This window comes from Aotus nancymaae, unplaced genomic scaffold (genome assembly GCF_030222135.1).
Source record: "Aotus nancymaae isolate 86718 unplaced genomic scaffold, 86718_ANA_hifiasm-v0.15.2.pri h1tg000002l, whole genome shotgun sequence".
Lineage (NCBI taxonomy): Eukaryota > Metazoa > Chordata > Mammalia > Primates > Aotidae > Aotus > Aotus nancymaae.
Genome location: NW_026988413.1, coordinates 56,397,803 through 56,417,409, shown reverse-complemented (window position 1 = coordinate 56,417,409; position 19,607 = coordinate 56,397,803). Strand labels below are relative to the sequence as shown.

Genomic DNA, 19,607 nt, shown 5'->3' with positions numbered 1-19,607 from the left:
TACAAAGGAATGGTTCTGCTACCAAACCTGAACACACGCAAGACCATAGGTCATGATGGAGCAACTCTGCAAATTAGCTGGAATTCACAGATAAGGGATTTGAAAGAAATCATGATGCCTGAAGGAAACCAATCTGGAGGCAAGGGATTTAAAATAAAACGTAGCCTCTGTAGTGTCATCAGGCAAATGGTAACCACTGCCATCAGCTGCTGTATGGCCAAGCCACTGGTAAAAGAAAGGGGAGACCTATCGGTCATGAGTTTGAAAAACTGTTTATAGGTTAAAAGACAAAATTAAAATATGTAACACTATTTTCTTTCCTCTGAGAAAGAAAAAATCCCTGCTAATGGACACTAAACTGAGTGCCTGTCATGGGACATGGGAAACCTAATGTGTTGCCTTTCGTCACAGTCCCTGGTTCAGGGAATTACAACGATAACCATATTTTGGACAGGCGCAGTGGCTCACGCTTATAATCCCAGCACTTTGGGAGGCCAAGGTGGGCAGATCACATGAGGTCAGGAGTTTGAGACCAACCTGGCCAACATGGCGAAACCCCATCTCTACTAAAAATACAAAAAGTAGCTGGGCATGTGGCAGGTGCCTGTAATTCCAGCTACTCAGGAGGCTGATGCAGGAGAATCACTTGAACCTGGGAGGCAGAGGTTGCAGTAAGCTGAGATCGAGCCATTGCACTCCAGCCTGGGCAACAAGAGCAAAACTTCAACTCAAAAAAAAAAAAAAAAGCACATTTCCCACATGGGTACCTCCTCACTTCCCAGCACAGTAGCCACCTAAACAACAAAAGCACTGCAGCAAACAAGCAAAACTGGGAATGTCCTTTGCATAGAGGACAGTGCTCTGAGGAAGTATTTAAAGGAATGGAGCAAAAAATCTGGAGAAGGATTGAGATGTTTTTGAGTAAGTCAACTGACCAGAAAAAGCCAACTATGAGTGTTGCTTTGTTTTGTTTTATGTTCTCCTTACCCTCCAGCTTTTCAAAGCAAAGGAAAAGGAAACTTTCCATCTTTATCAGAATTTAACAATTTGCAACAGCTATTTTCCCCTTGACTCTTAGTGCCGTGAGAGAAGTTTAATGCTTCACATGAGTTATTTCATCCATTTCTCCCAATAACTCCATAAAGTAGGTTCGAGTATTATTTTTCTTATTTTGCAAGTGAAGAAACTGAGGCTCACATAGTTTAAGAAGCTTTATCCAAGACCACACAAATATGAAACGGAGCCAGAATTCACTTCTCATCTTGTTTCAGCCAATTAGCATCAGATTATTTGAGATTACAATTTTCCTTAAGGTGATAATTTATGATAAGCCAGAAAGCAGGTGTCCCCAAAACTTCATGGCAGTCAGCGGCCTGTTCAAAATATTCATCTCTAATACTAAGCAACTTGAAAGAGTTGAAAGGGCATCCTTCCCACATCTCATTTTTCACTTTACAAGTGGCTGGTCAGATTTGAGGGCAAGGGATAGAATGTGAGAATCAAATCTTCCACAAGTTACGTAACTGTATATAAAAAGGAAAAGGAAGATTTGAAATATGAACCTTCTTTCCCTCTCACTGCTTCTGTAGATTTTGATTGGAGCCGTCATTGCCATGGGCTCAGCCGACAGAGACGGCCGCCTTCACCCAGGAGATGAGCTTGTGTATGTTGATGGGATTCCAGTGGCTGGCAAAACCCACCGCTATGTCATCGACCTCATGCACCATGCAGCCCGCAACGGGCAGGTCAATCTCACTGTGAGAAGAAAGGTGCTATGTGGAGGTACGTACTTGGCGCCCACTGCAAGAATCAAGGGGGGGTGGTAAGATGCTTTTGTGAGACATGGTAAGGGCATGTGAAACAAAATTTTAAATCCATGTCTACATTATATGAGGAAGGAAACAACCTAGATATTCCAAAAGTAATGATGATTTTGAAAGTGCTGATGTTCACCCAACTAGGACAAAGATCCAGTCTTTGAGGCCTGTATTTTAAATGTAGTCATTAAAAATTTCTAGAATAGCCTGGGGCTAATTTAAGGTATATGTGCTCTCTGCTTTCTGGTAGATGCTAGTTCTAAGAAGAACATGAAAGTACCAGGAAATATGCCATTTGAAAATGTGTTTACAAACCAAGAGCCACGCATTTTGATGCCATAATGAGGCAGACAGGATGGAAAATTAGCTTTCATTGTAAAGCCTGATAAAAGGTAACAATAAAGCTACTGCCCCGATATAGAAAAAATACAGCTGTACCTTGCCCCAAGAAAACACATTCATATAGCTCTAAACTTATGAAACAGATAAATTAGAAATAATTATTCCCTTAACAACCATTTTCTCAGCTTCATAAAGGAATGCACCAAAGACATACTTTTCAAAGTCACCCCGTGTATTTATAATACAATTACACTTATCTCTCTTTACCATATCAACCCCCAAAAAGATTATTTATATTTTCAAGGAGTATGTCAGTTACAAGTACCACACTCTTTTTTAGAATCTGAGCATTCAATAACGTTGGGATTGTATTATCTTCCCTCAAAACCACACAGCCTTTGTTCTGTGAATCACAGAGGCAGAAGCTTCAATTATGTTCAGCTGTCACCTTCTGCCCAGTGGCCCGCTGGCTGCTCTGCCCAACCCCTTGGCAGCCCTCATACAGAATCATCAATACTTGAAGTAGGAAGGACCTTAGCTATGTGAGCTTCCCCTTGTTACAGATGAGGAAACTGAGGCCCAGAGGTTTGATAGCTTGCCCAGTAATCCACAGTGAGTTTGTGACAATGTGGAGATGGACTCCTCTCTAGAGCCAGTGTTTATTTCTTTATGTTACTTTGTCTGCTTCCCCATTCTACCACAATCCTCTCCCCTAGTGAATTAGAAGATGTTAGGCCATATCTTAGCAGATGTCACTCCCTAATACAGGGAGTCTTCCCGTATGTGCTGTTATACTAGATGCATTCCAGAAGAGGACCAAAGGGTAATGATAGGCTGTGAATGACTAGTAGAGAAGATAAGGCTTATTCGTGTGACTAAAAATCCTTTTCTTTCTAAGTCCCCCTAGAAACTAGACCATGAGCAAGGGCGGTCATTTAAAAGGGCAAGTCAAAAGAATTGTCAGCCCTCACCAGTAGAGACTGCTATATATCTTGTATCTTAGAGAGTTTTTGCTAAGGGGTGCCATTTGTCTTCAGAAATTCATGGCATGTCACTTGACCCAAAGAAGTAAAGCATCTTAAATTATGCCTTATCCTTGGGCTAGATGCCAGGAGGAAGACAGTGCTTGCTTGGTTAACATTTAACTGTCTCTCTCTCCCTGCAGAGTAATTTTTAATAAAAAGTTTGCTGTGCTATATGTTCTATAACCTAAAGATAAATTAAAAAGATACCTGATTTACAAGGAAATATACCGCAAAGTGCAAAACCAATGCACCAACATAATTTCATGCTCCCCTTGTCACCAGCTGATTATTGCAAATTAAATTTTCTTTCAATCAACCCAAGCTGTTGAAGTGTGTACCAAATGCTGCAAAAATATATTCCTGCAATTTGTGGATCATGTGACTTCCGTAAAGATGCTCTTTGCTGCAGCTCTTACCAACTTTACTCAGTTAGGCTTTCGAGTGCATTTCAAGTACATTTAATTTTTGAAAATGTTCTGCTGCAGATTGCTCATTCACACCAGGAGAGTTTCCAAGTTAATTCAGCCCACTCTTCCTTGAAAGCTTCATCAGTACTGAAAATATTAAGTTCAGCAAAGGATACTTCGATAGCAAAGTAATGCCGTGAAACAGGGTGGAAAAGATTTTAAAGAAAAAAAAAAAAGCATAGCAAGGTGACTTTTCTTCATAGCTCCCATTTCTTCTAAGTGAGAAGGGACAACTGCAAATGAATATGACAATGGAGTTGCCTTTTCAAGGACTGTTGTTGTCATTGTTGTTTTGTTATTATTATGCTTTCCTAAGCAAAGGCAGTGGGAGGTGCAAGCCTGGTTTAGGAGGAGATGATTCCAAGCTGAGGGGAAGTGAGCAATTAGCTAAGGAAGAGACAGGAGCAGGAAGAGGAGCAGCATCACCACCCTCAGGCACAAAGGAGCAGTGCTGTGGGGAAAGGGCTAAAAAGAAGCAAGGTCATAGGGATGACACGCTTCAGCCTTCTTCTTGCCTCAGCTTGTACAAATGCCCATCTCACCTCAGAAGACAGAGGGCACTGTTTTCTTCATTGATGCTCAAGAAAGAGAACACATTCATTATGAGAGATATAAAAAGGTTAGTTACACTGAGCAAAAATTAAGATAACACAAAAACTTGCCCCAAACATTAAGTTATTTTTAAATGTACATACTAAGGAGAGAAAGGCAAAAATTTTTTTTACTTTTTGAGAAAGTGTCTTGCTCTGTCACTCAGGCTGGAGTACAGTGGTGCAGTCACGGCTCACTGCAGCCTCAACCTCCCAGGCTGAAGTGATCCTTCTGCCTCAGCCTCCCAAATAGCAGAGACTACAGGAATGTGCCACCATACCCAGCTAATTTTTGTATATTTGTTTGTAGAGATGGGGTCTCGCTATGTTGCCCAGACTGGTCTCGAACACCTAGGCTCAAGTGATCACCCGCCACAGCCTGCCAAAGTGCTATGATAGGTGTGAGCCACCATGCCTGGCCTAGAAAGCCAGAATTTTCAATCAGAAAATAAACTAGATTCTCAAAAGTGAGAAGTTGTTGAGTAAGGGAAGAAGGTGTCCAGTAGTGCTTCCAATTTTTCTTTTCATCATTTATTTTTATTTTGTTGCTTTACCAGGCAACTATGGATAGTAAATTGCCTCCAGTTTTATTTACCAGAAAGTCATAGCACACAGTTTCACCTTGCATTAGTTTTTGAGAGAAGATGCCTATCCATGCCTCAGCTCCAGTATTTAGTTGTTCGTTTTCCCAAGGATATTAGAAGGGTGGCTTCAATTATTATACTGAAAAGCATAAATATTTATATATTCAGTGGATCAGCTTTGAGATATTCAACCTAATGGCACATTTGGATGCACGTTGTCTCTGAGAAATTTCCTAAAAAGTACATCTGGAATTGATGTGAAAGAACGTTTTATGACTTCATCAAACATGTCAGAGTCGGTCTTAAAGCTATCAGCATCTTTTCTCTAACACCTAAGGGAAAGTCTAATTCTTGGCCTAATGCCAAGAAAGGGGAGGTTGTCTTGGCAGATGAGGGAAAAGTTTAGCAAGTATTGAAGGTGCTAGTGCATTCCCTGATCGTGGTTACTACACTTCTTGCCAATTCTAAATGTATTCCCTTGTTCTTTGTCTGCAACCATGTCACCCACTTAAATAAGCTGTCTGCCTTGATGAGTATAAACTGGGAATGTCTGCACAGATGCCTGTAGGCAGGCCAGCCCCTAGCATTTTCAGGGCCACAACCTGTGGGCTGCTCCTGCCTCATGCGGTACCACGAGGGACCTGGTGCACATGCATGTGGACATCACAGCCCACATGTCCAAGCTCTGTCCATACATATACCCCATTGAATCAGCCATGCTTCAAGACAAAATATTCCTGTCTGCAACACTCTCATCCTTTCAGGGACAGTCCTGAGAAGAGACCCAGGCATACCCTAGACGCAAGATCTATATGGTCACAGAATTCTAGAGTCCTGTTATGTAGTGTGTGGTCTAGAAGAGAAACTAAGGGTCCAGTTGAACAAGTTCCTTCGGCCCTGAGAATTCCTCACTGTATGAATAAATGAGTAAATGAGACATTTGCAAGAGGTCTTGGGGAGTGGGCAGGACTATGGTGACCTGCAAACCCCATACCCAGTTGAGGGAGCAGCCATCACCAAGCTCCAGCCAATTGGTGCCAAATATGTCAAGAGAAACTGCAGATCAGCGTTTCTATATGGTCTCCCTATGTACAAACATTGGCAATTAGTTTTAACAATTCTCTTTTTTTTTTTTTTTTTTTTTTTTTGAGATGGAGTTTCGCTCTTGTTACCCAGGCTGGAGTGCAATGGCGCGATCTCGGCTCACCGCAACCTCCGCCTCCTGGGTTCAGGCAATTCTTCCTGCCGCAGCCTCCTGAGTAGCTGGGATTACAGGCACGCGCCACCGTGCCCAGCTAATTTTTTGTATTTTAGTAGAGACGGGGTTTCACCATGTTGACCAGGATGGTCTCGATCTCTTGACCTCGTGATCCACCCGCCTCGGCCTCCCAAAGTGCTGGGATTACAGGCGTGAGCCACCGCGCCCGGCCCAGTTTTAACAATTCTCAAATGAAGTACAGGCCAGCTCTGTGCAGACCAGGAACAGCCCCTGGACAGTAGTTAAATGTCCTGGTCTACGCCATCTCACCTGGCAGGCATTGTCAATGATTCCCACAATCTCAATGGGAGACGTTCTCTTAGCACAGTGATGAGTTCCACTGTAACTGGTGGAGACAAAGCAGCTTACCCTAAAAATTAATTATTTGACTTGAGTAGATACTAACCGACTGAATTCTATGCAGCCATTTGTGTATGAACTAGAAGAATGAATCAGGGATCCTGGAAATTAGTGAATTTTCTTTTAAAAATTATATAATACATGATATTTAGTCACTTTATGGCATTTTACCATATTATGATTAAACAAGACTATTGGCTGGGCACGATGGCTCACACCTGTAATCTCAGCACTTTGGGAGGCCGAGGCTGGCAAATAACCTGAGGTCAGGAGTTCGAGAACAGCCTGGCCAACATGGTGAAACCCCATCTCTACTAAAAATACAAAAATTAGCTGGGCTGGTGGTGGGCACCTGTAATCCCAGCTATTTGGGAGGCTGGGGCAGGAGAATTGCTTGAACCCAGGAGGCAGAGGTTGCAGTGAGCCAAGATCACACCATTGCACTCCAGCCTGGGCAACAGAGCGAGACTCTATCTCAAAAAAAAAAAAAGAAAAAAAACAAGGCTGTTAATGCCCTACAGTAGGAAGGACTGTTGGAAAGAAAACAGTCTCACTTGGGTCCAGAGCCAGATGAGTAGAAAAATGATATGGGGTCTATCCCTGAAAGACAATCATGTGACCAGTTTTCAAGTGTCAAGGGCCCAGAACAAGCCCCGGAAGAACTTTGAAGTCTTCTTAACTTCCTGATTTTAAATATGTTAATTTGGCTAAAGATAAAGAACTTTGTTCTGGAAGTTGAAAGAGAAGTCCAAAGCCAATAGAAAAGTATCCTATTAATGTATATGATTCTTTCTCTTACCCAGAGAATGCTCACATTGCCTTCGTCAACGGTTTTCTCTCTAGAACCTGTAATGTAGCCACTCCCAGCCATTTACTGCAAAGACAGCTAATTCTTCTTTGTTGCTGATCTACTGACAACCACAGCTCTCAACTTCCTAAAATATGACAGCCAGAAAATGAGATCTCTCGTCACTGCCTATGACATTTAGTTACTGATTTGGTCCAATAGCTTGAGGAGATTTTCAATTTAATGTAGCACCATAATAATTGTTTGTTTTTCTTCTTCCTAACTATCTCTAATCACTTTATTTCCAACTTGTACAAGGACTGATAAAAGACATGTGATGCACCAAGACAACTCGTCTTTGAATGATGTGTTCCGGTAGGGAGGGCAGATTTTACAAGCGAAGTTTTAAATTCTGTTTGAAAACAAAGAAAGGCTTTGACATTGACATTCTGTTCTTTTATGACCTCAGTACATTTCTTACAAAAAGCATCCATTTTCTTCTTTTATTTAAACATGATTAATTAGATCTTAAAGAAAAATCAAATTTACCAAATAATAACAAGCAACAGCCTGGGTCTCATTCATTCTGTAATTACAAACAAGAAATGAGTACATTTTTGTAAGACCATTTTAAAAATCTAAGTTTATAAACAAATGCAGCTTTTTTTTTTAGGTATCGATGTAACAAAACATCTCTTGCAGTCTTTGTTTTTTCTCCCTGACGTTTTTATTTCAAAATGGAATTGCAGCTTATAAGGTTAAGAGTCTTCATTGGAACTTTTGCTAATGATTTTTAATTTGCCATATGCAACACCTTCCAGAGTTTCTAAATAGGATACTATATCTAGGGACCCAAAATGGAATAATTAATGGTGATTATTTTCCACCTTTCCTCTGTTCCATAAAGATCTTTTGAGTACACTAATCAAATTTTAAGTTGGGAATGAAAGCAGTTCTAGTTATAATTACATTATTCTAGGTGCCCGCTTCAGTTCTTTTCATCAGAGTGCCAATACCCAGGTATTAAATTAAAATAACAAAATTCTTTCTGGATGACAGATAAACTTTCATTTCAAAAACTAGCTTCTTTTGGCTGCCAACTTTCTATCATTTCTCCATGTAAATATGCTGGCTTTCTCATGAAAGTATTGGTTTGGCTTATCTGGTTGATAACAGAGTATATTTTATATTAATATGGATTGTAAAACTGGAAAAGATTTTCAACAGCTCCTTAGAGATTCAAACTTCATAATTTCAGAGCCTGAAATTTAATTTGATCCTAGAGTGAGCAAAATATTTTTTAATAAAAATCTCAACTTATTTATTTATTCTTTTAAACCACTTCATTGTGATATGGTTAATATACAAAAAGCTGTGCAAACTACTTTTAAGAAGTATATTTTCCACATACGTGAAGTAAAGCAACACTTCTAAGCTAGCAGAATATTATAAAATAGAACTACAGCTCTTTAGAAAAATGCATGATGGTTAACTTTACATGGATGGCCCCTGAGCTGTTAACCCTCCTTATAATACATCTACAGTAGCATTTCTCTAAGTGTAGCCTTGAAACTTGATGCAGATTTTTGTGCCCAGATCTACTGAAAAAACATTCTGTGGGTGGGCCGTGAAGATGTACTTTTTTTTTATAATTTATTTAAGTGATTCTTATGCACCATATAGTTTAAGATTCTACTTGTTTTGTGACCATCTTCAGTAAATTATTATTATGCAATGAAGAACCTCAATATCTAAAACTAGGTATTGTCCCAGGGGTTTGCATTTCTCACAAGAAGAAGATATAAATAAGTAACAGTGCAAAGGAGGCTGATGAGGGGTTTTACCTGTGTTGGCTATAAAAACTAGAACTGAGCAAGACCTTGGAATCTCTACACCTAGGTCTGTGGTTTTTCAAATGCTCTGCATATCTGGGAGAAAGAGAATCAAGTCAACTGTCTTGTAAGAATACCAGTGTCTAGAATAGTGACTAGTATATAGGAAGCATTCATTGAGTCCCTTGTCAAGTATTGCTTACCCGTGTGTGGTGTATTCTCCAGGGGAGCCCTGCCCAGAGAACGGGAGAAGTCCAGGCTCTGTATCCACCCACCACAGCTCTCCACGCAGTGACTACGCAACCTACACCAACAGCAACCACGCTGCCCCCAGTAGCAATGCCTCTCCTCCTGAAGGCTTCGCCTCCCACAGCCTGCAGACCAGTGATGTGATCATTCACCGCAAAGAGAACGAGGGCTTTGGCTTTGTCATCATCAGCTCCCTGAACAGGCCTGAGTCTGGATCTACTATAAGTAAGTGCCCAAATTTGCCTGCATTTGAATAAGGGGGCTTGTTCTGATTTGTCCCAGTGGTAGAGATACTGGACAAGTAGATCAGAAGACTGTTGGGGACATAACTGTGTAGTCTGAAAGCCATAGGCTGTAAGCACAAATAAGGCATCCATACCACTGACTAGCAGAATGCTGCTGACCTCTGGCTCAAGAAGAAGGCAAGAATGCAATTAATGCCCTTAACTCCTTGACCCATATAGAAGCTCTTCATTCATTTGTAAATTAGGAAGAAATAAAAACAGAGTGATGTGGTAATGTTGCCGTGAAAGCAGGGGTGCTTCTTTTTATGGGTCGGGGAATGTTTGCTAAGAAAGTAACTTGATTGAGAACTGTTCAACAGAATGGAACTAGACATGCAAAGGATCTGCAGGAAAAATCAGTCCAGGCAGAAGGCTTAAGGTGAAAAGGAGCTTGGCATCCAAGAAATATACAGAAGCCCAGTGCAGCTGTAGTATGGGGAGCAACAGAGAGTGGCAGGAGACCAAGGCATAGAACCGGGCAGGAGCCACACTGTGCTGGCTTCGTGTGCTGTCAGTAGGAAGTCTCAACCGTAGTCTAAGTCTGTGGGAACCATTGGAGGGTTTTAAGCAGTAGACTGAAATCTGATTGATATTTTTAAAAGATGAGTCTAAATGCTTGTGGAAATTGAGGGGTTGGGGGTTGGGGAGAAAGCAAGAGTGGAATCATTAGACATAGTCAGAAGGCCATTTAAACATCCCTGGGGGTCTAGAGACACTGGTACCTTTGTAACCGCCCAATGGGTTCACCTTGTCTGCTGCCTAACAGAGCCAATTTATCAAGACAGGGGAATTGCAATGGAGAGAGAGTAATTTACACAGAGCCGGCTGTGCGCGAGATGGAGTTTTATTATTACTCAAATCAGTCTCTGCAAGTATTCAGGATCAGAGTTTTTAAAGATACTTTGGCGGGTAGGGGCTTGGGAAGTGGGTAGTGCTGATTGGTCAGGTTGGAGATGGAATCATAGATGGTTTTCTTGCTGTCTTCTGTTCCTGGGTGGGATGGCAGACCTGCTTAAGCCAGATTATTGGTCTGGGTGGTGTCAGCTGATACACTGAGTGCAGGATCTGCAAAATATCTCAAGCACTGATCTTAGATTTTACAATAGTGATGTTATCCCCAAGACAAATTTTGGGAGGTTCAGACTCTAGGAGCCAGAGGCTACAAGACCTCTAAACTGTAATTCTAACCTTGTAGCTAATTTGTTAGTCCTACAAAGGCAGACTGGTCCCCAGGAAAGAAGAGGGTCTTTTAGGGAAAGGGCTATTATCAATTTTGTTTGGGTCCAACTACGAACTGAATTCATTCCCAAAGTTAGTTCAGCCTACGCCCAGGAATGAACAAGAACAGCCTAAATGTTAGAAGCAAGATGGAGTCAGTTAGGTCTGATTTCTTTCACTGTCATAGTTTCCTCAGTTACAGTTTTGCAAAGGCAGTTTCACCCTCCTCTAGGTAGCAGTAGGGGCGGGGGGGAAGTAGGTGAATGCAACTTCTGAAGCTCCTCCAGCTCTAAGGTTCTATGAGATTAACCAACAGGTGACAGTCATAGCCCTTATTTGTCTTCCAACTGGTCACCTTTGCAGATTCTCAGGCTTCCTTGTTGTTTTTCTTTTCTGCAACACTGTTCCAGAGCTCATTTAGCAGACTGCAAGCAATAGAATAGATGAAGTGATAGGAAAATTTGTGCATTTTTCATGTTGAAATGATTTGGCCCAAAATATTGGGTATGGAAACATGAGAATAAAGGAGCATTAAAAGAAAGTAAATAAATGCACGCATGTAGTTGTCCTAAAATTCTTATAGCCTGTGGGAGTTTCTAGCACATGTGGGATAGGGGAGGGATGAGTGTTAAATAATACTCAAGAAATAAAGTTATTGAGAATGAATAAGAACTTTATATGATAATGTTATCAAAAAAAAAAAAAATCCCCACCAGAACCTCATGGAGAGAATTGCCCTGTTTAGCTTAAGCCTTGACAAATTCAGAATTGAAAACTACAGAAGCATTAAACCTCAGCGAATATGTGCAGAATCCAAATTACATACATCTGAAAGTAAAATTTCATTTCTTTTTCTTCATGATAAGCTGGAGAAATAAATCTGATTTTTAAGCATAGACCAAAAGCAGAATTCTGTCAGTACGATGGATTCACCAAGATTAAAAGTATACAAAACTAAGGATTTTCATGAGTTACATAAACAGCCTTCCAATAATTTACACTTGAAGGAAGTGTTCACAGAGAGCTTTTGCAGCTATTCCAGTCTTTCACATTGTTTATTGGGGCAGAATACCTAAGGGACTAGAATAAAAATAAAGAGTATATTGCCACAATGAAAGTGTTTAGCATGTATTTAAAGTCTCAGCCTTATTTGAAGTATGACAGCCTTATTTCTAAATGTATAGGGGAATGTGTGTGTATACACGTGCACACACATGCACTTACTATGTAAAGAAACCACAAACACTTTTTCTATTGAAAATAATATCCATGCATAAGTAGATCTGGAAAACAATAGGTACAAATGCTTATAATTCACATGTGAATTTTTCTTCATACCAAGTGACATCAGACTGACCTCAAAAAATTAATTCTAACCACTTTCAAAATGATATTATTTTACATCACCCTGGAGAGTAGAAATATACCCTAGAGTTCATGCTGCTTCATGGCTTTTTCTCACATGACTATTTCTTTTCAATTTAGTGAGTGGAAAATGCAAGTTGCCCCGCTCTGTGGCAAAAGCAGCTATTCACTGATGGCACATTGCATTTCAGTATATAATTTGCAACGTGCACCTAAAAGCTTCCTGGAGCTGATGCTACCGCATACTTAACATCTGTAATAATTTTGAATTCTAATTTTGAAGGAAAATGCAAAGTGCCTCCTGATTAGTAAAAAGCCATTCTTGTGCCACATATCCAAGGTCAAAATATGAAGGGTTCTTGGGTTGCGTGAGACTGACAGAAGTTTATGCTATCCAGGTGCTCAGGAATCACAGTCATTCCCAGGGTTTGCATTGTTTTTCTCTTCATGTCTTACTCCAGCCCAAGGATTATTACCACATTCACTGATTTTTTTTCATGGATTCTGAAGCTTTTTCTTGGTGGACGAAGTGCTGTTTTGCCTTTGACAGGAGCACCATTACATTTAAGCAAGAAGAGGCCATGGTTAACAGCCTAGGTGCTACAATCACACTACCTGGCTTTGAAATGTGGCTCTATCATTTCACTAACCATGTGACCTTGAGGAAGTTACATGACCTCTCTGGGCCTCAGTTTCCTCTGTGTAAAGAAAAGAACATTTTAATACCTCTATTGTGGGGTTGCCATGAGCATTAAATGAGTATCTGGAAGTGCTTAGAGGAGCACTGGCTCAGAGTGAGCACTAAATATATCATTGCTGCTATCTAGACCACCATCCCTGCTAGGAATTATCTTTCATTCCACCAGTTCAGTCTTGTCAAGTAGTGAAGAGTTTACTCTGGCTATAGGTTCTGTTAGCCATTAGTCAGAGCCAGCCACTCTCCCAGGGCAGCTAAATTTGGGCCACAGATGAGCATATCTCTGAGGGTAGCTTCCCCTCCCTGTCCCTTTCCCCACATGCAGCCCTTCTAGGAACACAGTCTCTCTCACCACCCACCAAACTGCAGCCTAGGTCAGCAGTGGGGGCAGTTGGAGTATTGGTGGCCAAGCCAGTTCAGCTGAGATGCCTTTGCTGAGGCTTCAGGCTAGAATTGCAGTTTCATATCTCCAGAATTCACAAGCCGATAAGCTATAAAAGTCATGGGAATCATCAAAATTCAGACTTGAGGCAATGCCTTTTAGAATCTCCCTGCAAACATGTTGCTATTGAATATTATCAAAGAAGAGAGGAGAGAAGGACCCAAATGTAAACTTTCTCTCCGATGGGTAGAGATATGCCCATACCTTCTTCAGCTAAGACAACAACTTTGCCAAGGATGGGTGCTCAGCTAATTGGGAAATTGGGAGTTAGGGTTTCTGACTTACTTATTTCCTGGCATTTGGTAATGCTCTTTACCAAAGTCTCACAGATTTGTTTTCAAAATATTATTTCCCCAGGAAATACGGAAGAAACTTTATATCAATCAGTGTAATGAAGGAGCAAGCTTCTTCCTTCCAAGTTCAGTGACCCAGTAGGGCAACCATTGAATGAGAGTAGATATATTTTAGAAGCTAAGAAGCTTTCCATCTGTAGTGCAGGAATATCCTTTTTTTGAGCCATTGTCTCACCCTGTTGTCCAGGCTGGAGTTCAGTGTCATGATGATCTGGGCTCATTGCAACCTTCACCTCCTGGGTTCAAGTGATCTCCTCCCACCTCAGCCTCCTGGGTAACTGAGACCACCATGTACCACCATGTCCAGCTAATTTTTGTATTTTTAGTAGGGACGGGGTTTTGCCATGTTGCCTGGGCTAGTCTTCAACTCCTGGGTTCAGATGATCTGCCCATCTTGGCCTCCCAAAGTGCTGGGATTATAGGCATGAGCCACTGTACCTGGCCAGAATATCCTTCTTGACTTACAGTGCGAACAGGGAATCGTCCTAGGCAATTTTGCCCCATTATGCAAAATACTATGTCTTTGTTTCAGACCTTAAAATTGGGCCCAAGGGAAACTAAAGTGGTTTCCAGACCAGAGCCTTGAATAAAAATAAACTGTAATAGGTAATTTCACTTTAAATTCTTAAAGAGATGTGAACAAATACTTACATGCAAAAAATGTTCATTGCTGTATGATTAATAAACATAGAAAATTGGAAATAACATTAGAAACTTCACCAAAACAGATAACTGTGGTATATTTGGGAAGTTTGAAGCATTTCCTGCCATTGACTAACTGTTTTCTCACTAAGGTCTGCATGCACAGGTTAGGGAAGACTCAGGTAGCCTCTGACTCTAAGTGGATTAGATGCTTGCTCTGTAAAATGTCCCAGGGGCTACATGCAGTAAGGATGACAGGCAGATCCTTAGTCCTTCCCTACTCAAAAGCCGAGTCCTGACATCTAGGTTTTATTACAGAGCTGTAACACATGCCCTTATAGGTGCTTCCTACCTCCTCACCAAACCTACTTCCCCACCAGAGGTTCCCAAGAAGGGCTCTGGTACAAGTAATGAAGTCGAAGTAGCTCTTTTCTACAATTTGAAAGTCTCCACCTTTCCTGTCATTTGTCGGGAAGGTTATGTCAGAATATATAGGGTAGACACACACAGCAGCTTGGGTATTAGTGGTGGAGGTTGACAGGCTATTGGGGGAATTTCAAAACTTAGATATAAGATAACAAGCAGCAGGTTAGAACGTATTTAGGACAGTGGTCATCTCAACAGTCAGCAGTAGGGGAACAAACTTTTCAATCCTTCCTTTCTTCATTGGTGTTCCTCTAATGATGCTGATTTCAACTTCTGCCTCTATCTGCAAGTGCATCACTGGTCAGCATGCTGCTGGCTCCTCACGCTCCTTCAGCTCAGGACTGGTGCTGAAAACCTTTGTTTCCACATGTGTGCTTTCTCCGGCATGGGTTGAAGTTTGGACTTGGTCATTCCTGGCTCTTCCTAAAGCCACTGCAATCTGATTCTCAGGGAAGGAGTTACTCATCTTTGATAAAGAATCCTGGTGACTTTCTCAAAGTCCCTAGTGACGTCCATAGGCTATGGAGATTAAAAGTTACCCTAAAGATTTTTAAACTTTGCCTAGCAGGTCTTTTATGACATTTTAGAGTGTGTTTCCTAAAAAGGATTAAATAAAACTGAAACAGGAGAAATAGGAGTGATGTGAGTTAGGGTTTTTCCCACCAAAAGTCACCTCACCAACCATGCAGCCACTGAATAATCATTGAATTTAGAGGAGTCACAAAGTAAAACAAAAGCCAAGGTCTCTCTACTCTTGCCTTAAAACAAGGCAATTTAAACTACATGAAAAGAACATTGGACAATGAGCCCAAGGCTCACTCCAGCTTGTCCACCAAATACTGTATCCCTTGAGCAGCCACTTGGTCTTCCTGTGCCCTTTTGTCATTTAAAATATATGGGAAGATGGTCTTTACAGCCTCTTCCAGCTCTAAATTACATGATGCCATGAATCAGCACAGAAAATAAGGTATTAAGTTAATTTTATTGGTGTGTATAAAAGTATTAGGTAAGTTTGAGGCCTAGGTTATATTTTTCAATAGCTTAAGCTATCATTTTAACTTGTATTACTTTTACCTTTGATTACATAATGAAAGTGGCTCCTAACACTTTGAATTCTTTTGTTCATCTCAACCTCTGTCAAGAAATGATCTTAAACAATCACTGAAATACACTAACTCAGCTCCCCTTTCAAGGCAGTAAAAGGCAGTGTTTTTTCTCTCTCCTTCACTTCCTGGCACACTTGTAAAACAATGACATTTGTATAATACACTGAGATAAAATGAATGAGGCTGATGGGGGCAAGAGGCAGTCTACCAGGAGGCTCTATCTCTGGTCCCCACCAAGCTCACCCAACCATCCCCAGCTGTCTTGGCACACCTGTAACATTTAGGGCACAGCCCTTTCAGGGGCATCATGGTTACAAAGCTCTGCCTTACATACAGTAAATCCTCTAAATAGCAACCAATCGGCCATTCATTTTAGGTTTTATTGGGGTTTGGGTTGTGGCAGCGAATTTTCTTCAAACCTCCATATTGAGGTTTGTTCATTGATTGCCTTAAAAACACAGAAAATAGATGCAACTGGTGCTTATCTCTAGTTCCATCTCCAAAAGTCATTGCTAGAGCTACAGAAATACCCACATGGTTGAACACTGGAATTGGAAATTGAGTCTCATTCATTTCTCTATTTTGCACAAACAAGTTCCCTTTCAGAGTTCTTAACCAACTTCTCAACATATAATGTTCTCCTATTCCTTAAATGAATCTCTGCTTTGGATTCCTTCAACAACACAAATACTTTTACTCTGGGCTTTGATTATGCTGAGAGTGGCTCACTCAGGAGGCAGTATGGTATCACTCCCAACATTACTGTGAGTGCTTTCATAGCAGGAGAAATAGGGGGTGGGGAGTCTATATAAAATGCCAGTTTTCCCCTCATATCTGGCTTCTAATATAACTAATTGAAGCCATAAGATAGCAGGTATCCTCAAAAATCTCTGGGAAAGCCTACATATACAACAAAGATAAGACTGTATTCATTGTCCATGCTGATATAACATGTTTTGAATCAAGTAAGTCTTTCCACATTTATTATTCTGACTTAATTTCTGTTTGATGAGGTAGCCAGGGGCTAAGGAAAGAGTGGAAGATGATTGCTAATGATGCAAAGTGCATCAAGAAAGACCACACTTTCTACATACAATCCAGTCTTCCTGTACCAAGTCTCTGACCATAACACTCCTGATACAAATATCCGCAGGATGAAGCTCAAACATGCCTCTTGTCCATTCAAGACCCTGGAGCATCTGGACATGGCTACTTTTTTGCCAGCAGCTCCTCACAGGTTTCATTCCATTAAAGCTGGCTTAGATATTTACCCTGTCCCAGAGGCCGTGTTTTGCCTGTTGCCACTTGGTATGCTTCTCCTATGCAATAATGTTTTTTATGAAGGTTTCTCCCAGGCACTGTGCTCAGAATCTTACACTGTATTTAATCTTCACAGCAACCCTAGGAGGTGGAGACTATGGCCCAGAGAGTAAACATCTCCCATTGCTTACTGCTTCCTGACTTCCCTCCTTTTATTATGTCTGTTATTGCTATTACAGTCATTTCGCTTTTCATGTGTTTATGTTTCGCTTTCCACACAAAAGTTGTGAGTTCCTTAAGGGCAAGAAAAGGTAGCATTTCTCTGGATCGGTGGCAATTCTTGGTAGGTGTTTTTAAGCATTTTCATGTTATTTATGTTTATGGGGTTGGATTGGCTTCTCATACAGTGATCAAGCGCAATCCTCATCAACAGGAAAACTGTGACTGTGTTCTGCCCTAACTTATCCTGCACCCAAACCTAGCTGTTTCATCCCGCAAAGGTAGCAAAACATATTGTTGACAATGGGCGATGCAGCAGAGGATCACTTAGGGGAAGAATTGTGTGAAAGCTGGTCCTTGCGGAGAGTGAGAAATTACACGATAATAAAGCAGAACTGGAGCAATGTCCCAGAATACAGATTTCCCATCAGTTGTTCTCAGCCTGGGTAAATGATTCAGTAGTCAGCCTAGGGCCTGATGAATGAAGACTCAGATGAGAGAGCACCCTAAGAAGTCAGGGGCAGGCAAGCTGTCTTTGTGCCTCTGGCTAGCCTCTCTCATCATATGCTTCTTGGTTGCAAAGCCCTTGTTCTCCGAAGACCCAGGCAGTGGCCTCAGTGTGCCCTCTGATTCACCTCTCCTGGCACCAATCTTTGGAATCGTCATCCATCTGTGTGAGCACCACCTCAGCAATAATTATATAGTCCTAAATAGGAGGGTTTGGATGGTATCCCAGACTCCTTAGAAAAAAGTATTACTTCAGATTATTTATTCATTTACAATCCTCATTAACAAAGCAACCCATTTCAGTTCCAACTAAACAACTTCTGAATTGTGTTACTCCTTTATAGGATTATACTCACTAAGGTCAGAATGAATAGGACCTATTTATTCAATTCCACTTTTTCAGTCGTGAACATGACTAGTTTTGTTCCCAAATTAAAACCTGGCTGCCTGGTTCCTACTAGTAAGCAAACAAGCAGATGTTATACATATATATATATGTGTATATATATATATATGTGTGTGTGTGTGTGTGTGTGTGTATATATATATATATGTAGCATCAAACTCCGAGTCCTTTGGTAACAGAACACTGAAGCATTTATTAAGTAAAATAGAAAGACAAAAGTAAACATTTTACTCTCCTAGCGCTAACAAATTTAAAGATCATTAAATTGTAGAGTAAGTCTGCAGAGAACACCATCATTCTTATTTATTCTCAAGAAGAGGAGCGATACAATCCATCAAAAAAATCTGTGTTCACAACACAGTTTCTAAAATTCTGGACTATTTTTCTTATTGTTGAATGGAGCTCATAAATCATGGTTCCCCCACTAGGGAATCATTTTTCAGGAGAGTTCTTATAATTGTGTTCAAAGACTCCAGGCAGCAGCAGAAGGTAGACATCTTCTTACCTTTAGCTATTCGATTGTCTTGAAAGCTCTTAAATGGGTGATCAGTGGCCGATTCCTGTGGGCTTGTGTCCTGCAGCTCCTTCTTATTCACTAGATAGTACAGGGAGATTGCAACTGAGATAGGACCCCAGGCATCATGTACAGGATGGTCCTCTACCAATGCAGGATGCCCATCACTCTCCCACACGAGATTCAAGCAAACTCACAGCCTACAAAGCATTCTTGCAGAAGACACTTGTGCTTTCTACTGTATTCAGGGCCTCATGGTGGATTAACTTCTCTGTGATTTTATTTTTCTTCTTTCCTCCCAACAATCAACTACAGAGAAGCCTAACAAAGCTTGTTCCACATGTGGAACCATTTTAAGAGCAAGTTGTTAAGTGAACACAGTACTGTTATTTACCACCCTTGTCCAGTTATGTTGTAAGGATATTATAAGGGGATGTTTTTCCCATTTGGCCTGGGATAAAGTATTTCCTTTTGATGCCCAGTTTCCATCAAGAACTTAGGGAGTGCTTCTACCAAAACTCTTTCCTACTACACCATACCTTGGTAAAAGACCTTTTTATTTGTGCATTTGACCCCCAATAATTTTGCAATTGAAGCTGGATTTGTTCCAAACCAAACTATTCTGAGTACTTGGCTGGAATCATTTCTGCAGGTTAGTCAGACAGCCTTTTCTGGGTGATGAGTCAGATGACTAGGCATTCCCAAGGTTTTTACAGTGCCAGAGAAAATCAACTAAATAGTGGAGTAAGGGTTTGCTCTACAAAGATGGCCAGATGTTGGGTACCTGATGAACCCATCTGCTTTCAAGAGTGAAGTGCCTAAAACCTTCTGTGATAAGTCTGTTCATCATAAAGATG

At 40.9% G+C, this 19,607-nt stretch overlaps 1 protein-coding gene across 6 annotated transcripts in view; it reads left to right on the top strand.

Annotated features, from left to right (window-relative positions):
* Positions 1-19,607, top strand: part of MAGI2 (membrane associated guanylate kinase, WW and PDZ domain containing 2) — a 1,459,815-nt gene that overhangs the window by 1,302,589 nt on the left and 137,619 nt on the right. For all 6 annotated transcript variants that reach the window (XM_064374940.1, XM_021667866.2, XM_064374946.1 and 3 more), the window contains 2 exons: positions 1,590-1,782; positions 9,288-9,536. In XM_064374940.1, the coding sequence (XP_064231010.1) occupies positions 1,590-1,782; positions 9,288-9,536 (442 nt within the window). The remainder of the gene's footprint in view (positions 1-1,589; positions 1,783-9,287; positions 9,537-19,607) is intronic.